The 22248-nt window shown below is 40.3% G+C and overlaps 1 protein-coding gene across 1 annotated transcript; it reads right to left on the bottom strand.

Moving 5' to 3' along the window:
• Window positions 1-4708: 4708 nt before the first annotated feature.
• On the bottom strand, window positions 4709-17386 carry marveld2 (MARVEL domain containing 2). The gene is given in 7 exon segments (NM_001017292.2): window positions 4709-4881; window positions 5742-5792; window positions 6439-6610; window positions 10116-10264; window positions 13824-13859; window positions 14333-15524; window positions 17189-17386. Coding segments are annotated over 6 exon segments (1707 nt in total). The 5' UTR covers window positions 15512-15524; window positions 17189-17386; the 3' UTR covers window positions 4709-4761.
• Between the last annotated feature and the right edge of the window lie 4862 nt (window positions 17387-22248).

Genomic DNA, 22248 nt, shown 5'->3' with positions numbered 1-22248 from the left:
TGTGCTATGGCGCATCTAGTGGCTATGCAGATTTGTGAACTTAAATTCTGTTTTAGTAAAAAAAATCTGGTTTCAAAGTGAGTAGGGCCAGTCAGGGGTCAGGCCAGATGTCCCTTTTCAGTAGTGTGCTGGAGCCAGGTACCAGTTGTATAGCAACTTATAGGTATTTTCCTTAATGACTGTATTGATAGATGCTTTGCTTGTGTATAAATTGTCATTGCTCTGTGTCTTGTGTAGCTTTTTCAGCATCTATTACTGTTTTAATTGCACAATCCCAGCTTGGAAAGGAAAAGAACACAATACTAATAAGTCTCAGGGCCAGAGGCACAAGTGGTAGGTACAGCCCCAGTGTGGTCAGATTAATACTTCCCAGAATGTATCAAACATAATAAAATTGATCCATTTCTATTTTAATATGGAAATGAAAATTATGTGTAAATTTCCATTATATGTAAACAGAGCTAAACGCCAAAGGAAAAAAATAAAGTAGAGAGTAAAGAGACAGTGTGTTGGGCACATTACAATTTTAATTATTAAAATGTACAAAACCAAAAAATGACTGAAAAATACATTATACAGACCGTTACCAAGTACTCTTTACTAGAGGAACACAGCTGTAGGGAAGGGTTCTACGCTTGTAACATCAGATCCCAACTGTAATGACAAGTGCATTCTCAGTTCTGCCATCAGTATGGGATCTCTTATTCAGAAATCTCCAATCAGAGTCTATTTTAATGTTTAAAAATGATTTGCGTTCTCTCTTTAATAATAAAACAGTGACTTGTACTTGATGGTAACTAAGCTGTATGAATCCATATTGGTGGCAAAACAATCCTATTGGGTTTATTTAATGTTTAATTTATTTTTAGCAGACTTAAAGTATGGAGATTCAACAGAAAGATCCCTTACATAGAAAAACCCCAGCAATCTGGATACTAGATCCTATACCTGCAAATTAAATGATCCCATTACACTATATTTAGTCAGATCAAAAGATTTTTTTAACTTATGAATACCCTTTTTTATGCTGTGTGACAGACCTAGGCTGTAAGGCTGCAATGAGTACGATATAAATTGTCTTTTTGCAACTGAAAGAGAATATGCTTAAAACATTTGGTCTTTTGTAAACTGAACTACAAAACCATTCCTCCATGGATGTGACTCCTGAGCTTGGACAGACCATCATTTAAACCCAGCTGATTTCATTCCAGACAAACCCACTGCAAAAGCAATTTAGGCTAATGCCACACCATGTGTATGGCGTATATTTTCGGCAATCCATACGCACGCGCCATACACTCCTACCTGTGCCTAATGAATGGAATACGCTTGGGTGCAGGCACATGTAGCTGATAAGCAAAGTCTCACGTTTTTGGCGGATATCAGCTACAGGTGCCTGCATCTGAGCATATTCAATGCTTCCCGGTGAAGGCAGAAGTAGAAGTTTTTTCTAGTGGAGGGGCGTATTTTCGGCAAGTGTTTTACAGCTTGCCGAGAATAGCTTTAGGGATTAGCCTTAGGGATTGGCCAGCAGAAATATTCGGCGCAATTAGGAGGAAATTAAGGAGGAAAAAAAAAGAGAGCGCAACTGATTTAAAATAATTTGAATCTGTGTTCAGTAATGACAGAGTTGGCTCTCTGTGCAGCTATATTTACATGAAACTTGCTGTAAGTGCATGCCCATCTGTCAGTATATACAGGCGTCTGGTAAAGCTGTAATAATTGTATATTGCAAAGGGCAAAAAAGGGTTTCATATACATTAAATTTTATATACTGTTGCTTCAGAAGTTCTACTATCAAATATACAAATGCTTATGGAAATTACATTTGACCTCTTTCCAGTATCTGTATAGCAGAAAATGAAGCATCACAGTATGAAATCACTAAGGGGCACATTTACTAACCCACGAACGGGCCGAATGCGTCCGATTGCGTTTTTTTCGTAATGATCGGTAATTTTGCGTTTTTTTTGGCGTCTTTACGATTTTTGCATAAAAACGCGAGTTTTTCTGCGTCTTTACGAAAATTGCGCAAAGCCGCAATTTTTTCGTAGCGTTAAAACTTGCGTGAAACGTTGCGCCTTTTAAGTTTTAACCCTACGAAAAAGGCGCGACTTTGCGCGCAAGTGTTAACGCTACGAAAAAATCGCGACTTTGCGCAACTTTCGTAAAGACGCCGAAAAACTCGCATTTTTACGCAAAAATTGTAAAGACGCCGAAAAAATCGCAAAAAATACGAAAAAGTCGCAAAATGTTCGTTTCCAATCGGAATTTTTCCAATTCGGATTCGAAATCGTGTCTTAGTAAATCAGCCCCTAAGTCTTATATTAGTGCAAGGGCACACATAGTGGATTGTTCGCTTTCCTCCGCCTATGTACACAGGTACTGGAAAACTTCACTGACAGGCCTGGTAATGGCCTGTGTGGAGCTACAAGAAATGGAGATCATCTTAATAAATCGCATACATTTTCAGGCCAATCTCAATCCATGTAGCTCCATGCAGGCCAATGCCAAGCCTGTCAATAAAGCTACATGGCTCAGCTTGTGGAAGCAAATCAGCTGCCTGTGTAAAAAACGCAGGAGTGGACAATCCGCAATGTATGCCCTTGCCCTTAAGCAGAGCAGTAGAGCACATAGGATATAAAACCACTAAAAGGATAAGGTAAGGCTAATAAAGAGTTAATCTCAAGCTGCAGGCATACCTTCAGTTGTCTCAATAGTGCCCTTAAGTCTCCCCATATTTCTCCTGTTCAGATGATCAGAAGCCAAAGAAGAAACAATGCTGAGCTGTGTAAAGAAAGTTCCCATAATGCCTCACTCCTGCACAGACACCCAGACCAAGTGAACATGCTCAGTTAGTTAGACTATGAGTCAGCTTCCTGCTGATTGGCTCAGATCCACATTCCTAAGAGGGGGGGGAGTGAGTTCTTAGCATTCTTGAGGGAGGGGGGAGCAGGAAGCAGAGAGCTGTGTGTCTCTGGCACAGGAATTACAGACACAAGAAACCTTTTTCAGAGAACTCAGTGCAGTGTTTCTGTGAGTGCTTATGGATGTATTTACATAGACCTTTCTGATAAAGCTTACTTAGTTTTTAACTTTCTTTCTCCTTTAAGTTCAGAGGAATAAGAGACTTTATTTTGGATTGATTTGTTTTCAGGCTTGTTTCCATGAATAAAAATGACAGGCTCCTCTGCAGAATTTGGGTGCATCTCTGCTGCGTGGTTAAAGCCTTAAACCTTGGGAAGATTGGTAAAAATAAAGGGATACCATAATTGTGTAGTTTATTTTCTTCTCTCCTTACTTTTCTCATATATGCAATTCACTAGAATGCAGATTTGTGCTATACAAAATAATTTTATTTTACCAACTGTTTGATGTCAAAGGAGAAGGAAAGGTAAAAACTAAGTAAGCTTTATCAGAAAGGTCTATGTAAATACAGCCATAAGCACTCACAGAAACGCTGCACTAGTTTCTCTGAAAAAAGATTTTTTGTGTCTGTAATTCCTGTGCCAGAGACACGCAGCTCTCTCCTGCTCCCCCCTCCCTCAAGAATGCTAAGAACTCACTCCCCCCCTTAGCAATGTGGATCTGAGCCAATCAGCACAATCATGACAATCAGCACATTCATGAAAACGAGAGTTCAAACACAGAATGGGACAAATCCGGATTGGATACGATAATTTCTGAAGATTGCAAATATCACAAATATGCTTACGAAAAAATCGTATTAGTCACAAAAGTACATAAAACTCGCGCAATCGACAAAAAAGTCGTTGAATGAACGCTCCGAGCGTTCGTGGATTAATAAATCTGCCCCATAGTCTTACTAACTGAGCATGTTTACTTGGTCTGGGTGTCAGATGGTAGAGTAGGACCAAATTTCACAACCATATCTGAGCATATATGCCAAGCTTTAGACTGAGCTAGAGCACCTTGACTAATGATGATGATGGTGTCAGTGCCAGTGAGTTCCACCTGCTCTGCTGCAATACTACTCTTGTACCATCTGATCAATAGTATATTATGAAGGACTGGTATGTTTTATACATTGACAGTACCTTTAAGAAATAGAACAGTCCCAGACAAAGATACATAATTAATATAATCCATTTTATAAATGATGAGTCATACTATACTAATGCTCAATAGGTTCATTTACTACCATAGGTGCTAAACGGCACAGTTGTAGCGAGTCAGACCAAATTATCAGAAACTACCTTTAAAAAGTCTACTACCAGTTAAAAACGACAGCACAGATCTGACTGGATGCTATGAGCAAAAGCACGTGTGCAGTTTAGTATCTTTGTAAATCAGTCCCAAAGAACTCATAATGCATAAACTGAGGGCATTGATCTTTGTGTTTACTAACAGATTGGAATCCCCTAGTGATTTCTTCTTTTGCTTTCATTTAAGCTCTGTACTTCAGCCTCATAACTGAATAACTGGATCTGTTAAACTCAGTGTGCATCTAGAGCATGGGGAAACAATTATAATAATCTTATAAAATATGATCTTGCTGGATACCAATATTTCACAAGCATTTTGAGGGTCACACTGAAAGCTGTTTTAAATCTGCAGTTTTACAGTCTTTAAGGTGCAGTTTGCAGTTAACTTGAGGCTCACTAAGCAATTCTACAACTCACAGTTCGCCAACATGTCAACATATTGTATTTGTAGGCAAATAAAAAAAAAAAACGATGAAATATTGTAATGTTCATTTGTATATTTACAGCAGTCATTAAGGTTAAAATAACATCAGTGCTAATTATATCCATCATTCCAGTCCATGACTTTGTCATACTCCTGAATCCTTTGCTTAATGTGTGAAAGTTTATTCTTTAGATATTCACATCGTTCTTTCTTTTCTAAAAAGGTTGGCTCCTAATTGGGGAAAAAAAAGAATGTAAATGTTGTCCCATGTGCAATTAGCAGTTATTTGTTTGAATAACATTTAGAAACACCACAACACACAATTAGGAGAACAAATCTGTACAGGCTCTTAATGGCATAGAGTATCTAGACGCCTTACTAAATACCACCAACAACAAAGAGTAAAGACTGTTATAGCAGCAAAGGGGAGACCACCATTGGTGATATGGTCTTACAGCCACAGGAAGTTCTGGTGTAATTTATGGCCTATCAGTTACAAATACCGTACTACAAATCCATAAGTTTGCTCATAAGCGCATGGCGAGATACCATCAAACTATGTATAGTATATAAAAATGTACTGATTAGCTGGCCTCGTATTTTAGTAGTAATTGTTAGCCACAATACCTACATTGTGGCCCTAATTATTTAACTACAGTTATTTGAATAGGTTGGCACGCCGGCCTTCTTACATAATCCTAGGAAAAGCATTTCCTTATTAATTGGCATTGGCCTAAATCTGCTGTACATTTTTATAGGGAAATGAGTTCTAAGACAAACATCCAAGGCACAAGACAATATGAAAACACAGGACTGAGCCAGGGAATGTTTGCTGGTCTTGTCTAAAGCAGTTTTGGCCAGAGAAATTGCTCTTCCAGTATACTTTAATTACCCTCGGAGAACTTTCACAAGCCTCTTGTATATGTGACTAATATATAAATTCCTGTGTTAAATTAAAAAACAAAAAGGAAACATACTGTTCCATTTTGAGGCATACAATCTAATGTCTTTAAGAGAGCATTCAAGTGTTGATATTGGTTACCAGGGGATTCATTTGCCTACAAAATTACAGAAATGTTTCTTATACTCACATTTTTTTTCTTTTGGTATTCCTGAAGAACTTTTGCTATCCTTTCATATTCCTAAAAATAAAAGAACACATTTTTATGCTAGACAGAAAGTGAATTAATAATGCCAAATAGCACTCTACCAGACACATTAGGTGTGTCTATTACCAGATTTCCATGACCTTTATACAGTTATTCTGCCTTTGGCCTCCTTGTGCCATTATATGGTCATAAAGCCCTTTGGTGATTTGTAATATTAAGTATGTGATATATTATGCTTGGGACCTGGATTTACACCACCACCTATAGCCTGCAAAGCGATATATACATATTTTAAACAAGTAGAGTGAGTAGCCCAAAGTATGTTTAAATAGCACCATAATCATCTATAAAAAAGGATGCAAACAAGGTGTCTGGGTTGCTAACTGACCCACATTTATACCAGTAAAATTGTAGGTGAAGAGTAATGGATATAAAGGCATTCTCAGCCATCCCAAAAAGAAAGGAACTGCTATATTTCAATAAATCATTATAAATTCTCCCATGGAAAGCCTTCTATTGGTAGCCTCATAAGAAAAATTGCATCTCCTTCCCCTGCTTAAGATCTTTGAAGGGGAAGGACCTTTGCATCAGACTAATAATCACCAGCACTGTTCGCTGCCTTTTTTTAATCAACCAGAAAGACTAACACTGTTGCCCAAGAGAAGAAAAGAGCCCTTACATGCTGATTTTCTGGGTTCCTTGGGAGTTTCTGCATTACTGCATCCAGCTCACTGAACTTTTTCATAACAGCTTGCACCTCAGCATGAAGCTCTTTGTACTCCGCAAATTGATCATTAAAGACTGCTTTGTATCGCTCCCGTTCATCTTCCGCCTTTATGGCCTGGTATTTCCTGAACAGGAAAAAAAAACATAGTTTTCTGGGAGAATTTGTGAAGTTAGGTAAGTCCCAGTTACAAATACATACAAACATGTAATAGTTTCCTGGTCTGATACTACAATTATTCAGGATAGAAGCATGTTACCTACCCCACCACCCACTGCTTTAGGTCCTTAAGGGGAAAATACAGTCATGTAAATATCCTTCTGGGCTCAACTACATCAGGTATAAGAGGAATGACCCACTTTCCCCCTTTTATACAAATGGTGGATAAGGGTTATTCCCGTGCCTCCTAACATTTGTGTGGGCCTTTTCTGCTCTCCCAATAGTTATATCGTGGTCTGTAATTTTTTTATGTGCTATACAAAGGCTTACTTAGAATGTTATCAACAAAAGAGAGCTTCAGAACAAGATGTCTGAAAGCTTCTGAGGATACCGACTCTGGTATGTTTATGGTAGGTGCAAGGACTGATGTGAATAATGATCATTCTGTTTAAAGCACTTTGTATTGTCAGTGATACATTGTTTATTATTGTCCTTTATTAATGCAGAATCAACATAAGACTTTGTTTTGATTGCTCTCTAGAATATATCTATATTATACTAAAACATAATACTTAATGAGACATTTCGGGAATACTATTTAACTCTGTACAAATCCAAATTAACAGTCGAGCCCGACGACATAGCAGCATATATAGCCAGGATCAACCTACCTACTCTAGATGCCCAGGGCAGACACCTGTTGGAAGCCCCCATAACAGCACAAGAGGTGTCTGACGCTATCCAAACCTTCCCAACAGGCAAAACACCAGGAATAGATGGCCTCCCCATGGAATGGTATAGGAAATACCAAAAAGAACTGACCCCCTCCCTGGTAAGCCTATTCAACGACGTTAGAGAGGGGGCCCCCCTGCCAGACTCTATGAGAAGGGCAATGATCATAGTCCTCCCCAAGCCAGGCAAGGACCCTAGAGAATGTGCATCCTACAGACCGATATCTCTAATGAATTGCGATGCAAAAATTCTAGCAAAAATCCTTGCTAGACGCCTCAACCAAGTAATAACACAGTTAATAGAGATAGATCAATCAGGTTTTATCCCAACCAGGACCACCGACATAAACATCAGGCGCCTATATACAAATCTTAGTGTGACCCACGACAATGCAGGCTCTAGAGTCATTGCCACCCTAGACAATGAAAAAGCATTCGACTCGGTAGAATGGGCCTACTTGTGGGCAACCGTACAAAGCATGGGGTTGAAAAAAAAGTTTACGAAATGGATCCAAGCACTGTACAGGGACCCAGAAGCAACTATACGTACAAACCAAAACATATCCTTGCCCTTTGCATTGCAGAGGGGCACCAGGCAGGGCTGCCCCCTCTCACCCCTACTGTTCGCAATAGCCATGGAACCGCTAGCGACACTCATACGACAATCACCCAGGATAGGAGGGCTCAAACTGGGAGGGGTCACCGAGAAAATATCACTATTTGCTGATGATACACTGCTCTACTTAGCCAACCCTGGGATAGAACTCAACATAGCCCTGGATATTATAAACAAGCACACTAACTACTCAGGCCTAAAAATAAATTGGAGCAAATCGGCAGTCTTCCCAATAGACCCACAACCATTACCCCCACCCCAATTACCCGGAGGCCTCCAATGGACTGAGGAATTTAAGTACCTGGGCATAAAAATTCAAAGAAATATTCACAAATTTGTGGAACTAAACCTGCTACCCTTACTGCAAACAGTAGAACAGAAAGTGAAGGCCTGGACTCGCCTACCACTATCCCTCATTGGCCGCATTAACCTTTTTAAAATGGTAATACTACCAAAATTCACATATATATTTAGACAATCACCTACCAAAATACCCAACAGTTTTTTCACCAAAATCAGGGCACTCCTTATACAACTATACTGGCACCCCTCCACACCCAAAATCAGCATAGCCAAACTTCAACTTCCAACCCAGGCGGGAGGCTTAGCAGCCCCAAACCTCTTTCTATATTATATAGCCGCTAAACTAACCACAGCAAACTGGTGGGCAGTACCAACCCTGGACAACCCGGCCACACGCCTTGAAGCCCAGACAGTGGGCTCATACGAAGAGCTAAAGAACCTCTTATATAGGGGCTGCTCCTACACCCCAAAAGCAACCCCACTCATGAAAGAAATAGTATGGGCCTGGAACACTGCCCTCAGCCTCTTCCCCAAACCACAAAACCACTGCTCTGAACTCACCCCGCTCTGGTGTAACCCCAAACTACAACACCTCCAATCCATACCAGACCCCCAGTTATGGGCCAGCTTCCAAGTCAAGTATATACAGGATATAGTTAAGGAAGGGAAACTTCTAGACTTCCAGACACTAAAAAATAACTTTAACCTGCCAAATAAGATGCTCTTCCGATATCTACAATTGAGACATGCAGTACACTCACAGTTTCAAGGAACAACTCTACAAACTACCCCCTCCCGAATAGAAGAACAAGCACACACCTGCCCACACACCAAGGCCCTCTCCCGCTCCTACGCCCTTTTGGCTCTGGCCAATGATACCTTATTAAACAAACTCTACAACAAATGGCTAATAGATATACCAGACATGAATAAAGAGCAATGGACTATATAGTGGCCTCAAGGGACAGGCTAATACAATATAAATTCTTGCACAGGGCATATATCACACCCAAAGTACTAGCAAAGATATCTCCATCCCAGACAGACGAATGCCCCCGCTGCCACCAATCCCCAGCAGACTTCATCCACATGGTCTGGACTTGCAGTAAAATAGCGAGGTTCTGGACAGAGGTGGCGGACTATATATCTGATCTAACCAGCACCCCCATTACAGTAACACCATCCGGAATGCTACTAAACCAAATTACTGATCTAGCCCCAACAACTGCGGAAAGAGCTCTAATTTCTATTCTACTAGCATATGCTCGTAAGTCTATCACAATGAAATGGAAAGCCCACTCAGCTCCATCCATACAATTCTGGGTAAGCCAAATCAACAAAGCAATGTCCACATATAGATTACTATATGTCAGAAGAGGATGCCCAAACAAATTTGAGAAAATTTGGTCCTCGTGGCTAGACAAACACAACATAGGAAACTGATACCATCCCGATAACAGAGCAACCTAACATCAGAAACAAAATGAGTGTTGACCCCCCCCTCCCCTCTCTACCACACAATGCCCCATCCATGCCACCACTCTGGTCTAGAAACTCCAGGGAAAAGCGTTGGCAATGCACAGTTTATAGTTGTGTTAAAGTAGTAGTTCATTGTAGATTCATAAAGTACAAAAACAGAGGAACTCAGTATTACAGGGTATGTAATGTTATAGCGAGATCCGTCAAACCACATGTTATGTCACAAAAGTTTGATATATGTTTTGCACCATATGATCTCCTCTTGGATGTCCTGACTGGAAACTATGTCTGTAATCTGTTTCTCAATAAAACTCAATGGTTAAAAAAAAAACCATAATACTTACGCCACATAATCTGGCATTACAATGGGCTTTGGTATATGTCCAGCAGGAATATATCCACTGAGAAGCTCAGGTTTCATCTCTACCTTCCGCATGTCTCTCTGCTGATCTGGGACATCAATCATATGACCATTTCCCAGTGCCACCTCACGCTAAAGGAAGGAAGGAAAAGTTTGGTTCAAAGACCTGAAACCTTAAATCCTATGTCTATGGTTATGGCTCAGCATGAAATGTAATATGAATATTTTGTATACTTATTTGTGGTTTGGCGGTAAAAGTGCATTTCTACCAAAAAAAGGTTTTCTTTTTTGTTTTCAATATATATATTTTATTTTAAAGTTGTTACTAAATGTTATTGCTTCTGAGAGCAGTATCTGCCTGGCTGTTTATAGTCTCTGCACTACTGCCTCTGACTGTGGTGTAATGCACATGTGCTGGCCCCGGGAATTCACTGTTGAAGGAAAAAAGGAAGCTGCGCTGGATAGTAACAGGTACACGGATGTACGACGACATAAGCTGATTCATAGGCAAACTGAGTAACACATAGCTGAGCTGGGGGATTATGTTACCGACAATATTATGGCTGACTATTATGACTTTTCTTCTCCTTCAATAGACATGGAGAAAAAGTGACTTCTGATGTTTCAAGGGTCAGAACAAAAGATTATAAAGATGTACAGATACTGTGTTTAACTAGAATTACATTCGTTTTGCAGTCCTACCACTTTAGTGAAGGTGAAGTAAGCTTTCTGGTCAATAAGGTTCCTTCTCCAGGCAGACATTTCAGCAGAAAGGCTTGCTAATGTAGAAATATAGTTTTGCTGAAGAGTAAATGTGTTGGATGGTTGTACTGCTGGAGGCACAAGGCAAAGATGGGGCAGGTGTGTCTTGTGTCTCATACACTTACCACAAAGAATTATAAAGCCATTTGCAGTCAGCAAGTTAAGGAATGCATTTCTAAATTAGAATTTAGAATTATACTGTTATATTACTGTATTATATATATATATATATATATATATATATATGTATATGTGTATATGTGTATATATGTGTGTAACTGTATATATAACTATTGCCAAAATATTACTTTTTGAGTCTGTAAGCTTTATGTATGGAGATCATTTTTCATTGTCTTATGTATTACACACCTTTTCATCAAGGCCTAATAAGTATATTTCCTATTTATAGCAATTTACACAGACTGCTCCATAATATATTAAAGTGTATACATTAAACTGCTTCTCTGCAATGTCCTACAATGTGAGCTTTACACAGGCAGCTATAGACAGGGGTGTTCCAATAACTCAGGTTAGCTCTGCAGTATGTTGCAGTATGTATGCAGAAATGCAGAGAGAGACCAGAACCGGAGACAAAGAAGGAGAAAAAAGGAGGGGGGCTAAACAATATTTAAATACTGTAAATATGTAAATAAGGCTTATCCAAAATGCATTCATAATATTCTGATAAGAGCTATGAAATCAGCAGTTAGGGAGGCCAGTCAAAGAAGTATGCAGACATGTCTGCGCCTGTACATATTTCTTTCTTCACATAAACAAGCTGCTAAGTAATTCTCTTAGTTTTAACTACAAACAAAACCACAACTAGTGAGGGAAACAAGAGATGGAATAAACATTACTGGAAAAACATTCCCTTTACTAGGCAAATGAAAATTTTCTAGGTGCAAAGGAAAGAGGGGGGGAGCAAATACAGGTATTGGATATGTTATCTGAAAACCCATTAACCAGAAAGTTCTGAATTATGGTGGTAATACACATAAGGTACAGAAAGACTCCTTATATGGAAAACCCAAGGTCCCAAGAATTCTGGAAAACAGATCCTATATCTGTTAACTTATTACAGGAAAAGGGGAACGGGGAAAGAAGAAATTCTCTTATCATAAATTTTCTCTGAAACTAGTGTTTTCTTGTGTAAAAAAACCAAAGTATTAGATGAAGAAGAAAAAGATAACTCCTTATTGGTATTTGAATTGGTATTTGGAGCTCAATCAAACAGTGGGAAGTGATTGTTAAAAGTGTTTTTTAATTAAGGGGTTATCTTTTTCTTCTTCATCAGATCCTATACCTGTATAAATTAAAGAATAAGGCAAACAGGGGGTGACATGCAGTTATTAAACGTAAAATCAATGACCGTTACTATTATAATCCTTTGGTTTGCATAAAATGTTACTAAGGAGCATTGCATAAAGGAAGTAAAAATCAATGGAAGGGGGGCTGGAGGTGTTTGTAGACACTTTCTAGCCGTTTGAATGCTAAAAATGTGCCATTAGCCTTAGGCTGGCATCTGACACTCCTCCTGGAGTTGGCAGCTTCTTAGATCTTGTTAGGGACCAAAACAGTGTTGTCCCCAACATATACTGGATATTAATTGCCCAATTAGGTAAAGATTTGCTCAGTTGGCAACCTTGACCACAAACAGCTGTACCTCAGTACAGAACTCTAAAGTCTGAATTATTCCAGTGGAACAATACTCTTTGCTAAGCTGGATGCAAAAAGGCAGATAAAGTCTGGAAATGTATGCAGTCTGAACCAACTAGCAAATGAACAGATCCGAGTCTGTAATTTTACTGGGTCCGGAAGGGCATTTTTTTCCCTTGTGTGGCAAGCTAAAATTTACTGCAACACCAGCACAGTAGTAGAGAGGGCAGTCCAAATAAAGCAAAATAAAAAAAGGAATATCAGTGGTATAGAAAAAAAGATTTGTAATACAGACAAGACACAATAGACTGCTATTACAGGTAATGCGTGCTCTGCTGAAAGGCAATGTATGTTTATTTTACTGTGTATGTATCCAGTAAAAAGAATGCATGGAAGTGAGAAGAGGGGAAGTATTGAGTCCATAGATAAAGCTGGACTACAACTCCAACTATTGTCCAACATTTAATCAGGATTTAAGGCATACTAGGAATTATAATAGTTCATAATATGGGGGCAAATTAAAAGAAACAGAGCATTTGCGTCTCACTTACAAGGTGTAATTGGTACAATCTAATAAAGTCAAGGGTCATTAGCTCAGCTGTCTCCCTTTCTCCTGAGAAGCAGATGCGGGACTAAAGGTGGCCACCCACATGGAAATTTGCGATCTTTCGTGCGACCATCGGTCGCACGAAAGATCGTTAAATCCGCCACTAAACTTCAGGGCTGAAATGGCAGATAAGGAGGTAGAAACAATAGGATTTCTACTTCCTTCTGCCAATTCAGCCCTGACGGCAGATTTTGCACAGGCACCTTCTATGGCGCCCTATCAAAATCTTTTAACCTGACCGATCGACGAGTCGACCGATATCAGCAGCCTCCTGCGATATCGGTCGACTCGCCATACACGCACCGAATATCGTACGAAACGAGGTTTCATATGATATTATTGGTGCGTGTATGGCCAGCTTTAAATAGCCTGGGTATTTTCTGCAACTTCCGATACAAAAGGGCTACTGATGATTTATTATGCACTATTTTTATATGTCCATCTAACCTACAATTTAAATTTTTCTTCTCCTTTAATGAAAGTTGGTTTGAATTATACTTGTTAATGTGCGCTCAATCCTTGTTGAACATGCACAGGACAGTCTGGATACTCTGGCTCAGAGTTATTGTTGCATTCTTTAAGATGTCAGGGAATGCTGGGAGTTTAATGGTAACAAGGGTGACAGAATGGATACAGGTATAGCTATTAAACAAAGTCAAAACTTACCATGACTTTTGGAGGAGAAATTTGATTAGGATTCATCTGAAAAAAAAAAAAAAAAAAAATACAGATGTGAATGCTCACAGTAAAGGTTTAGGTTCCCCAAGAACCAGATCAACTCTGGTGTATCACAGTTAATTTGTCAAAACAAAAGGTCCATGATCCCTACAAGTATCATCATACAACTCAGCCAACATGGAACACAATGAACCTCTGTATGCTCTTAGGTATCCAATGTATTCATTATATTTGCACATCCATATGAGGTCAGATTGTAAAAGAATAATAAATAACATGCATTGTGCAGGCTTTATAGTTTCGTCTAATCCCTTCTTTTTGCACCAAGAACACATTCTCACTTACCCTCCACACAGGGTTAAACCAACTGGGCACACACAGCCTCATACAGCCCAAAGAAAATTATGGCTTTCCCTCTTTGATGTTTGCATTAACATTATTTTTTACTGCAGTGGTCACAGTCATTACCACTACATACAAAACTGATGGATTCTTACCTCCTGACCTAGGAACTCGCGTCTCTTTCTGGCCGACTCATGCCTCCAAAGCTTCAGGGAAACCATTGCACTAATGAAATACATAAGCATGCTGACAAATAGGAAGATAATGGCTGCTGTTTGCCCACCTTCTACTCTGCAGAATGATGCATTCACTGGGGTGTTAAATAACTGGTAATAGCAAAGTCCCCCTCGGTTAGTATCATTGACATAAACAATTGCTCCAGCCATATAAAGTATAAATAAAGATATATTGATGCCAAATTCTGTTAGAGGCCACCAGGTAGAATCCAGCAGGATGGTTCGATAGTACATGGACATACCAAGCACAAGGAGAATTATGGTCACTATCCAGGCTAAACCAGCAACAACAAGTACAAATGGAGTCTTGGGGCCACTGTAATAGTAGCCTCCTTGCATACTTGCAGTGTATCCATATGGCTGAGAGTAGCCAAACATGTTGTACCATTCATTGTCCTTGTGAATATAAGCTGTAACACAAGCAAATACAGCAGCTCCAAGGAGGAGCTCTACAATGCAAAGGATTCTTAGTAAGCCTGCCCAAGATTTCATGTAGGCGTATCTCATATTGTATTCTTCTACTCTCTCACTGTATGTCTTCACAGTTTGTGTTTGGCGCCCCAAAGAGCCATAGGGGTCATGAGGCAACATAGCTTCTTCTTCTCTCCTGGAATTGTAGCTACCACCTGACCCACCATATGGGTCTCTGTAGGAACTAGCAACTGTCTTTGAGTCTCCTGCTAAGTTTTTTCCATGAGGTTCTGAAGCAGGGAGAGATGGTGACCGTGGAGGAGAGCATGGAACTCCTCCTGATGTATAGTTAATTTCTGTCATTGGATTTTCCCATGGATTTTCTTTTTTACCCTTGAAGATATTTTTCCAGGAATCTGGGATGAACCTTCTAACAGGTCGGAGTTCAAGCGTGGTTACTGGCTCTTCACTATCACTTGGGTAGAATTCAGCCCCAAATGGAGGATGCTGTGGCAGAGGTGGTGGCGGCAAGGGATCAGCGCTTAGAGCAAGGTCACGGTCATGCAGCGTCTCTAGGTTGGTTTCTGGGTGGCGAGGATCAGCTGGCACCTCATCGTACTGCGCCGAACGCCCATTTAAGTTTCTGTCTTTTGATCTGGGCCCTGAAGATGAGCCTCCTCCAGACATTTGTGGTTGTTTCCTGTAGCAAATTTACAACATTAAAATGAAAAATTGAATAATGGCTATTTACTTCAAAAATAATTTAAAATGAAATAATACATCATAATGTAAAGGAAAATACACACAAAAAACTTCTTATTTGATGCTCTGCATTATATTTTTTTTTTTATTGGAATCATTCCAGTATCAGTAATTAACGGCATACATGGTCAGTTGTATCCAATGATAGCTGAAAAGCTAGCTAAAAAGGTGCTATAACCAGAAACACAGGCTTAGGCAGCACTAAAGAAGCAGTTATTTAATCCAGTGTATTGATGAAATATTTTATTCTGGTCCTTAAAACTGCTTTATACCTGTCCCAATTATTTTCTTTACAGAACCAGTCCTGACAGCATCTACTACTAGTATCTATATATTGTCCTTTGTATAAAGAAGCTCTTTATAAAATGTCTTCTCGTTTTTTAAATCAATGGGCACATTCCAATCTGCTATGAGCACAACAATTGTGTATATTGTTGTGAAAGGTGCCACACTGTTTTTTTATTTCATGCCCCAAACCAGTCATTACAGCCAGTTTAAACTGAAGGATTGGCAAGCCTTTGCATTATAAATTAGCAATAAGTGGCTGAGTTGCTTTTTGTTAAGCAATTGTTTTTCCAATGCTTTGATATAGTATGTGGAATAAACACTAATCTATCCAGTCAACCTTATTCTTTTCAATGAAACAACAGATTTTCCATGATTCTGCTGCATTGCCAGATTCTCAATGTTGTTTGAGAATGTTACATGCTGAGGTGGTGTGGGGGTCTCAAAGACTGACTGAAAACCCCTATGAATTTAAGGGCACGGTCCGCCCCAGAGCCAAATGACCCACCTGTAGGTGGGGATATCGGGAGAAGATCAGCTCGCTTGGCGACCTCGCCAAGTGAGTGGATCTTAGCATGTATGGCCACCTTAAGTTCAATGGAAACATTAAGATTGGATCTGTGACTACACTACCCCCAAGGGTCACAGAGCTACTAGTAGCAGTTATTAGTTACTGATAACTGTCTTTATGTGTGTTTTCGCAGAGGCAATTCTCAGTATTGTCTATGGCAGGGTATTTTCTGGCCTTTAGTAGCCGTGACAAGTAGCTTCTACTAAGTAGCTCCATGTGTCTTCACCCTTAGGGTGTAAATATCGGGGAATTCCCTACCACTAAGTTGAACTAACAAAGGCGTTGTACGAGTTGTGAAATGTTTTCAAGGAAAAAAACCCATATAGTGCAGTTGCTTTAGACTTAATTCTACTAAATAATGTTTAATGCGATATAGTTGTCAGGGTCACTGACACTGGAAACCAAACCTACACATTATTTGTGAGGTTTTAACTATATTTTTAGTTTTGTTTTTTTTATGTAAGTCAAATTAATTGCAAAGTATTTACTTTTCACCATTGCAAATACAAAATGGCATGCACAGAAATGCTCAAGGATGTAATGCTTCATGAGCAGAAATCCGAGAGGAGAAGGAGGAGTAAATACAGAAATACCACAAAGAACTTGGGTGATTGGCAGTGGGAGGAGCCACGGGAGAGTTAATGAAGTATATTTCAAAGTAATATAACATAGTTCTCTGGGCTCTCTAACAGTGCTGGAAGATGCATTTTACAACAAGTTGGCAGTCACAAATTATATTTACTCACCTGCTGTGTATAGGGCGAGAAGGTACGTCCCAGTGTTGTAGCCTATTCGCATAACTCCCAGCTTTCTCACCCCCTCCTCTCAGCACTCTCACTCCAGGGAGGCAGCCAGCACTTTTCCTCTCTCTCAGTCAGTCTCTCTCCTTCTATCAGAACAGTTAGTTCTACTCGGACTCCTGTCAGGGTTGGCATGGCCTGGTGCGCTCCATTTTGCGGTAGAGTTTACTTTCAGGCACTCTCTCACCTGTGACTCTCTCCCCCCGCCCCGGTACCAGCGTCCTTTCTCGGTCATGTGACAGGGCACGTCAAGGACACGCCCACTGAGTGCAGGTAGTCGGGCTCAGCCTGAGGCTCACCTACGCAGGGTGTGACGCGCTTATCTCTGTGGGCATTGAAGGGATGTGTCCTCCTTATCTGTATTGTTATTGTGTCTGAGCTATGTGTAATAGGATTGGCTCTATCTGCCTCCTTATAAACATTATAGCCCGATGGCTTATCATGTAGTGTTTAATTAACTTGTTATAAGGCTGAAAACAAACAGTGGGTCTGATCTATGTTGGTACAGATCCCCACGGTGTGTGTGTATTGATATCTGTCCGATTGTACCACCTGGGAGACCAATATGCACCAATATGCTATGCCTTGTGGCATCTATTTGATTGCATTGTGTAAGAGCTGACCATACATGTACCAATAAGCTTTTTGCAGTTTTCAATAGGTTTATGTTTGCTAGACAATTATAACCCTTACAATATCTTTGTACAGTCAGTTCAGACAGGTTTGAACATTTTGGTCAGGTTGCATGAAACTGGAATATGTAACTTGAATCTAACAAGTAGACAATCCTTTTGTTTCTACCTTTACTGTATATGATAGATTTTGTTCTACAGGTTACGTTACCCTGCCAGCCTGCCAAACAATCTTTCCCATGACCATTCATCAGATTTAATTGTTATCTCTCTCAAGATGGGCATATACACAAGGTTGCCAAACAAGTGGATCTTCTTCCGATATCCCCACATAAGGCTGATGCCACACGCAGCATAGGGCTGATTTTAAAATACGCTCGGGTGCAGGCACATGTAGCTGATATACGCATGAAAACGCGAGACTTTGCATTCTCTCGCATTTTCATGCGTATATCGGCTACATGTGCCTGCACCTGCAAGTAGGAGGCGTAGGGCTGAATTTTCGGCAAGCGTTTATCCGCTTGCCGAAGATTTCAGCCCTACACCTCGTGTGGCATTAGCCGAAGTTGGGAGATATCAGGCTAATTTGATCATTTGCCTATAGAGGCAAACAATCAAATTAAATGGGGCAAGCTGAGGACCGCATCAATGTGCTAATGAGATTAAAGATGGCCATACACGGGCTGATTCTAACTGCCGATATCAGTCCCTTAGACCAATTCGGTAGCTTATTGGCCCGTGTAGGGGCACTAATGACGGGCCAGCCCAACCGATATCTGGCCTGAAATTGGCCAGATATCGGGCAGGTTAAAAAATTTAGTCGCATCGGGGACCGCATCGGCTCGTTGCTGTGTTCCCCCATCAGACTTCTACTATACCCATCATTCTAATTCGATCATTTGGTCCCAGGGCCAAATAACCGAATTAGCCTGGAATCGCCTGATATCGCCCACCCGTAGGTGGGGGGATATCTGGAGAAGATCCGCTCGCTTGGCGACATCACCAAGCGAGCAGATCTGAAGGTGTATGGCCACCATTAGGCCAGATCTCGGTCAGGTAGGCCTGACTTGGCAGATAAGCAGCTGAATTGGTCTAAAGGACCAGAATCGGCAGCTAAAATCTGCCCATATATGGCCACCTTTACACAAGTGTTTCTTCATGTTTCACTGCACAGGACTGCATAAGTTAACAGGGCCCTTTCTTTTCTATTTTGCCTGTACCCACACCACTGAGCTAAATGCAGGTGAAATGCAACATGCAACTTCTCACCTGTGTTTGTCCTTGTTCCATGGGTACAGACTTTTTGTCTTAATGTCACTTTTGTGGCCTCATAAATTGTAAGCTCCACTGTAGTGGGGACTGGTGTAAACACTCTCAATAAAGTGCAGTATAATAATGAGGGCATTATATAAATGAAGAATACCATTATCAAACTACTAAAGTTGAAGATTTGCTGATTACTAACAGTTGGGGTGGGTCTTGCGGGCAGCTATTCAGAATTAAATCTTCCATTAAAAAAAGGGTCTACTACATCAGTGCTGTCCAACTTCTGTTGTACCGTGGGCCGGAATTTTTACGACCTACGTGGTGGAGGGCCGATAATGGAAGCCAGTTTTGACCACTCCCCTTTTTGAAACCGCACCCACTTGAAACCACACCCATGTTATCACATGACCATACCCATATTAATGGTTGTAGTACAGCAAAAACCTGCCATACTCTGCCTTCCCTACCCTGCCTGTGTGTGCCATACTCTGCCTTCCCTACCCTGTCTGTGTGCCATACTTGGCCTGTGTGTGCCATACTCTGTCTGACCTACCCTGCCTGTGTGTGCCATACTCTGCCTTCCCTACCCTGCCTGCGTGTGCCATACTCTCACTGTGTTTGCCATTCTTGGCTGGTTTGTGCCATACTTGGCCTGTGTGTGCCATACTCTGCCTGTGTGTGCCATACTCTGCCTTCCCTACCCTGCCTGTGTGTGGCATACTCTGCTTGCCCTATGATGCCTGTGTGTATGGCACACACAGGCTGCCTACAGTGACACAATGCTGGCACTGCTCCTACAGTCTGCAAAATAACTATATATTAAAAAACTTTTTAATTGAAGTACCACCTCAGTATATGTTCTTTTTGCAGTGTGCAGGGATTATTTGTGGGTTTCTACTGCTCCTGAGGTGTGAACAGAGGGAACAATATGGGTGATTACAGCCTGAGCCTGAGGTGTGAACACTGCAGGGGGTGAACAATGCAGAGATTAAGGGCTCTGGTACAGCAGGGAGTTTTGCCGCGGGCGACTAATCTCCCCGTGTGCCAGAGCCCTAAAAGGTGTGAACAACACAGGGGATTATATATTTAAACAATACAGCCTGATTACAGCCTGAATCTGAGGTGAGAACCATGCAGGGGGTGCAGTTAATCACAGTACTGATACCATTTAAAGCTTACACAAGAGTAAGCCATCAAAGCAGCCAGACAGGTGGGGGGCCACACAGAGGGGGGTCGCGGGCCAGTTGGACAGCACTGTTCTACATGTACAAGTTAACACAAGGTACTCTCCACAGATAAATAACACCAGACACTGAGCCAATGTAAGAAGAATAAAGGGCAAAAATAAGATTCATAGCTCCATCTTGTGGCTGTAAATCATATAGGGACAAGTAAGAGACCGTTTATTACAATATACAGACATAAAAGAAATGCAAAATACTTAATTGTCTGTGATTTAAACGTTCGTTTGTAATACTGGGCATTCTTTGCTTCTGGTGTATGATTCATAACTCACGCATCCTAAATAAAAAAATAGGATTTACCCCCAGCTATACAGTGCATACAAAGCACCTCATTATTGTACCTTTTGTAGCTTTACTTGAATTGGCATTGTATTTTGGTGTTACTGGCCCTTTAAAATTAACTTTTAGTATAAAGCCAACTGAGATATTCTATTTGCCTTTCTATTTTGTAGTGATGCACAAGATGATCTGGTATTTCTGAATCCAAAAAAATTTATAATATGCATCCCTAATATTCTACCCCCAATTAAGCGTATATTTTAAAATTCTTTCTGGTTACCCTAGGAACTAGAAAGCACATTTGAAATTTCAATGGCAGCAGATGTCATCGTAACTTTACCAACATTCACCTCCAGGCATATGTTAACAACGCATTTCATATTTACTAAAAATCATAACTATACTGTTGCAAGAGAAACGTAATCAGTTTTCTCCTGGAGTAAATTTGAGTATTTAATCTATTCAATTGTAGTAGGGAAAATGATTTAGCGAATTTTCAGCACGAAGCAATATAGTATGTGGGATATTAGCATAGAGGAGGTAACACAGATAATGAGATTTATATAATCAAAGTTTATCAGGCTGAAACTGAAGAAACTTCTCTTGGAGATGTATTCTGGTGCGCTTAGTAAATTGGAAATTACTCACTGGAGTAATTTTACCTGCAGATGTGTATTTACCCCAATGCAAAGATAGTTTTCTACAGTGCAAAGCTAATTCTCCAGAATTTGTTGTACTCTCATTTTACAAACTGGCAATGTGGGGAATTCTCACTTTCACTCTTTAGTTTACATGCCCAATAAAATCTATGGCATTGGGGGGTACCAATGTGTTAGACACCCACAGTGAATATAATCATAGACCAAGGGCTGGCATTTCTGACCGCCAAAAAGTGCACCAAACTATGGTACTATTACTGCAGGATTCTGGAAACCTTTTTTAGGATTAATCAATACAAGGAAAAGGGAAAGTTGTGCTTGCCACTAAATTCTAAACCATTAGCTGGGGGGTTGAAATGAGGTTGTGACCACAAAATTCATATAGACAGAGACAAGAGGTCCAATGCACTCACCCAGGAACATACAAAAGTAGGAAATAAATATGCAGGAGATTTTTGCTCATGTTTCCATAAATGCATTTAGTTGAACACAAGCATGGCATGTTGCGTTTTTAGAAGAGTGAAGGCATAGTAGGGGAGTACTTGCAGTTGGGAATCCAGAACCACCACATTTTACCTTGGTTCCCAAGTTATGTATTTGTGTTGCATACTGCCATAGTTTGAGGTTTATCATATGCAGCAGTTAATGTTACAGGGCATGTCAGTATGTAGTTAGTGCAGTGCTGCTGAATGCTTCGGGGGTCTGTTTGCAGAAATACTGTAAGCCAGTGGGTACAAGATTCGTAACCTTTGGATCCCCTTTCTGTTTTGAGTGGTTCACCAGGATCCTCCTAAATAAATTCCCGCTTATGATAAAAATTTTGAATGAAAGAAAGTTGCATAACTGATTTGAAAGCAACTCATATGTCTTAAATTGCATCTCCCAAGAAAGAGGTTAAACATGCCTTAAACTCTCTTCCAAATTAC

The sequence above is a fragment of the Xenopus tropicalis genome, chromosome 1 (assembly GCF_000004195.4).
Source record: "Xenopus tropicalis strain Nigerian chromosome 1, UCB_Xtro_10.0, whole genome shotgun sequence".
NCBI classification, from domain to species: domain Eukaryota; kingdom Metazoa; phylum Chordata; class Amphibia; order Anura; family Pipidae; genus Xenopus; species Xenopus tropicalis.
Note: the sequence above shows the minus strand (reverse complement) of the source record. Positions and strands in the feature narration are given on the sequence as shown.